The sequence below is a fragment of the Berghia stephanieae genome, chromosome 2, assembly GCF_034508935.2.
Source record: "Berghia stephanieae isolate SIO BIC M18660-M18661 chromosome 2, UCSD_Bste_1.3, whole genome shotgun sequence".
Taxonomy (NCBI): Eukaryota; Metazoa; Mollusca; class Gastropoda; order Nudibranchia; family Aeolidiidae; genus Berghia; species Berghia stephanieae.
Genome location: NC_088361.1, coordinates 116,676,036 through 116,683,311, shown reverse-complemented (window position 1 = coordinate 116,683,311; position 7,276 = coordinate 116,676,036). Strand labels below are relative to the sequence as shown.

General features: G+C 35.1%; 1 protein-coding gene across 1 annotated transcript; it reads left to right on the top strand.

The window, feature by feature from the left end:
- Window positions 1-491: 491 nt before the first annotated feature.
- Window positions 492-6,690, top strand: LOC144963837 (uncharacterized). Its single transcript, XM_078897782.1, has 3 exons — window positions 492-772; window positions 5,344-5,397; window positions 5,899-6,690. Coding segments are annotated over exons 1-3 (648 nt in total). The 5' UTR covers window positions 492-771; the 3' UTR covers window positions 6,492-6,690.
- Window positions 6,691-7,276: the final 586 nt, after the last annotated feature.

Genomic DNA, 7,276 nt, shown 5'->3' with positions numbered 1-7,276 from the left:
GGAAGCTGGTAATCTTGGAAATATACGAATTGATGGATAAGCCGAGAGTAAATCAAAGAAAAAATAATCTGCTAATCACAGTTACTATCAGTGCTGTACTGATAGTAAACGATAGACTAGCAGTGCACAAAGTAAGAGACCATAAAGTATTGGACATTGTAAAGACGCGTGAAGGAATGCCGTATGCTGACAAAACACCTTTTATCATTTTGACCTGGAAAAAAAAAACAACTTCATTTAACGACAGATTAAGATCATCCTAGACTTTTTAAAAAACCTCCGGTTTAAGACCTTTTGACATATGGAGGTCATTTTAATCAATGTACGAGTAATATGAAATAACATTTCTGTCCAAGATGAGAAAAGGTGTTTTATAGGTGTATAGGCAAAAACGACTTTGCTGGTTTTCAAACAAAGGGCGAGATGACGGATGGAAGGATTTTACTATTTGACATTCCCTCACGGTCACTTTAATTCAAAGTAATATGGTTTAAATGACATTTCAACTAATGACTCGCCTGGTTAATTAATCACAAAATCAACCTGCCCGTATGTGATAGATAGAGCATTAAACAGAGAGACGCCCCTTTGTCTTGCCATTTCTTGTTTTGTCGCAAAAATATTTTTCAATCTACTTTCATGGTTGTTTAGGTTTATAAAAGTTCGGTTATTTTATCATACATGCAATTTAATCAAATTAAAGCCCTTATAAAAGTGCCCCCACTGCTTAAATTTTAATTTCTGAACTGAATTTTGGAATTATATTTCGCCAGTAAGTATTTAACATTTCATTATGAAGATAAACACGTTTAATCAATATTATTATTAAACGAAATCAGATTCAAATACAGTCGGTTATTTGTGTTGAGTTATTAGAAATCAAAATGTGTACACTCTATCATACGTTATTCTGTGTTTTTTATTCATTTTTTAAAAATTCTGTTCAGCTAGGATATTTTCTATCTTCCCATACAAGCGATGGTTAAAGCGATCAGCAACAACCATTAAGACACGACCAAGGATCAATGTATCCATTCCTACGTACCATAATGTTATATTATCAGATGTCTATATACTATAACGATGACTTGCCTTCTTCAAATAAAAATAATTCGGTTTTCTCATAGAGGAACAAAATGTCGTGGTCACTAACTTAATTAAATTACCAATTTACCGTAAACAAGATATTATAAACACTCCGAAGTCCTAATAATAATTTGTCCCACCTTCTTCATTTGGTGTTATATCGGAATGAACCAGATGACAAAAAGTAGATGTAAATCTGATATGATCAGAAGCCTTATTAAACTGGTTCATCACCATTCTCCTGGCTGGGCGGATGGTGCTGATTGCAGAACGTCCTACTAGCAGCTAGGCGAAGGTTGCCTTATCAGTTTGATCCCCATAACCGCAAAAAGTTATTTTATTTTCAATTGTCTTCTGGTACTTTGCTACTCACTTAATTTCATGTTATTATTAACAGTAGTACTTGCTCCACTCAGTACTTTGCTACTCACTTAATTTCATGTTATTATTAACAGTAGTACTTGCTCCACTCACTTTTCTGAAGATCAAAATGTTTTGTTGCCATGACGGTGGTGGCCGAAATCCGTTCTGCAAAATTTTCGAAGACGTAGGCAAGTCTGCTATAGATAGTATGCAGATGACGTCACTCAGGTCTTTGTTATTGTTTTTTGCCATCCGCGTTTATGAGTAAAGCTCACTGAACTGTATTAACCCATTATAAACGTTCATGAATACACACAGTTTTGTGTGTTGGTCCGTTATACTTCCGGATGGCAATGTTATGAGCGTCTTAGCCAAGCGCATACTATCTATAGATAGTATGCGCTTGGCTAAGAAGCTCATAACATTGCCATCCGGAAGTATAAAGATAGTATGCGCTTGGCTAAGAAGCTCATAACATTGCCATCCGGAAGTATAACGGACCAACACACAAAACTGTGTGTATCGATGAACGTTTATAGTCAGGTTAATACAGTTCAGTGAGCATTACTCATAAACGCGGATGGCAAAAAAACAATAACAAAGACCTGAGTCACGTCATCTTTGAACTATCTATATCATTGTTCAGTGCAAAACAAAACAATAACATTGAAAGTAGGTTCATTTGGTGACTTTTGTTAATCTGCTATTGCAAATTTAACATATGAGTTAATTTATAAGAACTTATTTGCAATCGCACAGGACCTCATTTTAAAATAAATAAATAAATAAAATAATAAATAAATTGCCTTTATTCATCCCTAAGGGGAAATTTTTCTTTAGGGTCTATTCCAAGGGAAGACTGGAATAACCCAGGCGTCAGCCGCAGTGCAGCGCCGCAAAGTGAGCTAAGGCTAAGGCCACACAACGCGGCGGGTAATCGAACTCGGTACCTTTCGGGTACGAAGCAAAGACCGTACCGCTGAGCCTCGATGTCCCATTATACAAACATAAGCTGTAAGCATTTGGTACAGCGGACATAAACTCGTCATTAACCTTGACTGCTATCATTAATATCGTTAGTATGTTCAGAGGTAGTTTCTAAATTAGTTCAGAAAAGTGAGGAGAGCAGGTACTTATGATGATAATAACAAGAAATGAAGTGAGTTGGACAGTGCCAGAGGTCAGTAGAGAATCAAAATTTCACGGTGGCGATAGGGGCTCAAACCGTGGCCTTCGTAAAGTTATATCCTGATACTGACCAAAAAATGACGTCAAAATGCCAGTCTTTTGCCACAAAAGAAAATAAATCGTGAGTTGTATTCCCTAATTCAACCAATGAAATAACTTATTTCCATGAGCTCTACGAACGACAACTCACTAGACGGTGCAAAAACCAAATAATGACTTCAAACTGCCAGTCCTTTTGGATTTCAGTGTCAGGCTATAACATAACGATGTCTACGCTCAAACCGTAGGCATCGTTAACATATAGATAGTGTGCAGATGACGTCACTCAGGCCTTTGTTATTGTTTTTGCCATCCGCGTTTGTGAGTTGTTCTCACTAAACTGTATTAACCAGACTATAAAAGTTCATGGTTACACAGAGTTTGTGTGTTGGTCCGTTATACTTCCGGATGGCAATGTTGTGAACTCTTTGGCCAAGCGCATTCTATCTATAGCCGAACACAAGAACCATCTAGGACTGGCAGTTTGACGTCATTTTTTAGGTTTGTGTAGCGTCTAGTGAGTTGTCGTTAGTAGAGTTCATGGAAACAAGTTATTTCATTCGTTGAACTATTGAATACAACTCACGATTTGTTTTCTTTTGTGGCAAAAGACTGACATTTTGACGTCATTTTTTGGTCAGTGTCAGGCTATTACTTTCCGATGGCTACGCTCAAACCCGCGACCTTACTGGTACAACAACTCCGCCTGGTCGGGGAGACCGTGGATCTAGTGTATCCATCAATGAGTGGTGGATCGAGACCCCATCGCCGCCGCGAAAGTTTTATTCTCTATTGTCCGTCTTCTGTCACTCTTCTACTCACTTCATTTCTTGTTTATAAATTAGTGTTAATTGGAAACATTCATCATTACCTTGTTGTTTATGGTAGCCCTTTAATAATACCAAACATTTATCAAAAAGATACTGAATATTAACATATATCTGCCCATCAACTGCAAAATTAAACTCACTACACTGTAAAATAAGCAATTAGAATTGATTAAGGCTCTTTAAGATTGCAATTCTAAATAAAAAAGTTCTTGGAAGTAATGTCTTTATAGATAGTCTTTATGGAGGCCAAATAGTTGTGCGTCTCATTTTATAACAAGATCATACGATATTAAAATTTATATGAGTGAAATGAATACAATTCTCAAGCCATGGCGTTGTGTCCTCCAATTAGTTATTTCGAAAGAATAAATAAATGAGACTATGCCAAAATGTTACGCTTTGTAGCACAAAAGACATCAACATTAAGTTATTTATAAAACATAGGGAAGATTTCTCTTTTCACCAGTTCTGCCGTTGTTTTTTTTAAAAAACACAACATATGCAAATAACCAAATTAGCACATATACTGTGTTTATTTTTATTGAGCATGCGCTCTAAAAAGACATTACGCTCAACGACGCATGGGTATTCCATGCCCGGAAACCATCAAACAAACCTGTGATGTTAATAGATAACATCCATATTGTTCAAGCAAGCAAATATTATGGATTAATAATCTTGCCCAAGGTAAAAAGTGCCCGAATCATGACTCTCACTCTTGACCTTCCAGGTCACAATGCAATGTCTTAACCATTCAGCCACCTCGTCCCATTCGCATCAATTAAAGTATAAATAGTATGATTTCATGCAAATCTGAAAATAACTTCTAAAATGATATAGATTAAAATTATTTTAAAACGACTTTAAGCGACGACTTAAAAAAGAAAATATTTATTGCTAGAATTAATATTTTAGAATGATCTAAGCATTCTAATATATATATATATATATATATATATATATATATATATATATATATATATATATATATATATATATATATATCTTTAGCTGAAACATTGTTTATCTTTTGAAATGGTATTTATGCGACTATTTAAAAATCAACTGATGGAACATTCTTTACCCTCTGTTTAAAATAACCAGTGCTTAATATCAAAACGCCACTTTGTGTTTTGACTTTTGAACCTATATTTTAAACCTTTGAAGTGTATTTTGTGATACCTTATCATAAACATAACAGTAATGTAATTCTTGATAAGAATATAATCTATGTTTTTTTGGGTTGTATTTTTTTGTTGTAAATGTCATCATTAATATGGGTCCCTCTTACCCGGTGTCTGTGTCCAGTAGGATTTTAAATAATCAGAGAGTGAACAAAGGGGCATATTAACTATTTGGATCTACTTGTGTTCCTTGTGGAACTTTATCCCTTTGTCTCACCTACTTTTTCATTGGTGCTTGTTTGGGGAGAAAAACATTAGATATATCTATGATTATTATACTTCCTTTTTACTTGTGCTGAGGCAATCCAAAGTGTCGCAAGCAAAGTAGAGCTTCAAAATATAATAAATAAATAAATAAGACAAATGAGTGAATAAATGAATGAATGAATTAATAATATCATTGAATGAAAGAATGCATAAAAGTACATCAGAGTATGAAGGATGTGTAGAGCTTAATGAGTTTATATTTTTACACTTACATTTTATTATGAAAAGGAATTAAGTTTCTAGTGAAATTAAGAAAGATAACGAAAATATTTATTAGGGTACCTGTCATTTTTAATCTTAATTTTATCGCACCACAAATGAAAATATCCCTTTGTCGCAGTCCAAAATAATTATTTAATTTATCATATTATTTACACCATCCTCAGTGTTGTACATAGCGGTGATCATCGGCCTCTGCCTTGGTGAAGGATCGGCCACGCGTAAGTACTCAACACCACTAGAAATATTATGTTATATTTTCATCATCCAGTACTAGAGATAGAATATAATTCAGTCAAGCCCTCAGAAACTGTGACATGTCGCATCCAATGATGTTTCAGGATTGATCAGATGTTTAAAATCAAATTTATACATTTAAAAAAACACATTTTATTCCACCCCTCTCCCTAAATAGTAACGCATAATGTATCATTTTGAAATTTTTGAAAATGTCTTTTACTCAGAGATGACGAAATCGGAAACGATTGAGGGGTGGAATAAAAGATTACACTCTTGCGTTCTTTTGGAATTTGAACTTTGTCCCCAACGCCCACTCGCAAGCTCTTGCAGCGGTTGGGAACACGTTTGGAATTCCAAGAAGCAAGAGTGTAAGAATTGTATACTATAATTATTTACTATTTACAATATTCTCTCCTTAAAAAACAGGCATTGTTCATTGACAACTGTAAATATAAATCTTCTTGTATCTATTCAATTTACAGTTTTAAACAAGATGATTCTAGACATGGCCACCAGCAATATGGATCCAGTCAGCAGGTCCATCATGAGGTCAAGTATTGGGGCAGATTTTCTTGATCTCGACATGGCTGGTGGTGGAGCCGGGGGTCAAAACACTTTTGGACAAAACATGCTCAAACTTCATCAAGAACAGCAACAATATCAACAAAGACAACGGCAGCAGCAGCTACTTTTGCAGCAAAGACAACAAAAACTGTTGCAATTACAACGCATTCAACGAGAGCAGCAGTTAAAGCAGCAACAGAGAGACGCAGCAAACATGATTCTTGCAGCTACTGCCATTGGAAAAGCTGTAGAGACCCAAAACAATGCTGCGGCTACAAATCAGATGACGAATCCTTACACTGCAGCAGCAAAGAAGGACAATAAAGACACGGTTCACATTTCCCTGTATATCACAAGTCCCAGCGCCACATTGCAACAGAATACCAGACCAATAATAAACTCGATAAGACCAGCACAAATTCAAACTCGCAAACCCACCGTAAATCCGGCAAATAGTATGATGAACAATATGATGATGATGCAGGCCATAAAGGGCTTGGAACTTATATAAAGATCTCTATTACTGTTGCTTACATTATTTTATAGTTAAAAAGTATGTATGAAAAAATAGAAAATATGAATAAAATGTATATTTTCATGTTTGTTTATGATATTTTGGAAATGTCTAGAACTACCAATAATAAAAATAATATAATGATTATACTACTGTTGCAATACCAATAATATCACAAATACATAACAGCACCTATGACTACTGCTACTACTACTACTACCACTACTACATCTTCTACTACTACTACTACTACTACTACTACTACTACTACTACTACTACTACTACTACACTACTACTACTACTACTACTACTACTACTACCTACTACTACTACTACTACTACTACTACTACTACACTACTACTGCTGCTGACTCTGCTACTGCATGCTACTAACTACGACTACTTTACTACTACTACTACTTATATATACTGTATCTACTAATACTACTATACTATGCTGCTGCTGCTGCTACAACCGCTATTTCTACCTCCGTTTAAACTTGGTATCACAAACTTAATTTTCAATGATGCTAATAGAAGAGATTTGTTATCATTAATGCGATGGTAAATTAAATAGGATAATCTTAAACAAACACTGCTACCGATCAGATTATCATTTTACACCAGATTTTGGTGAAGAAATGTGAGTAAAGATACATTTACAAGAACTCAGCTTTGTGTCGCTAACAATGAGACTCAAACCACGGACCTACAGGTCACAGGCTGATTGTCATGCCACAAGTCCATAAAGCTACACCTCTGTGAAATGCTTACAAGTCTG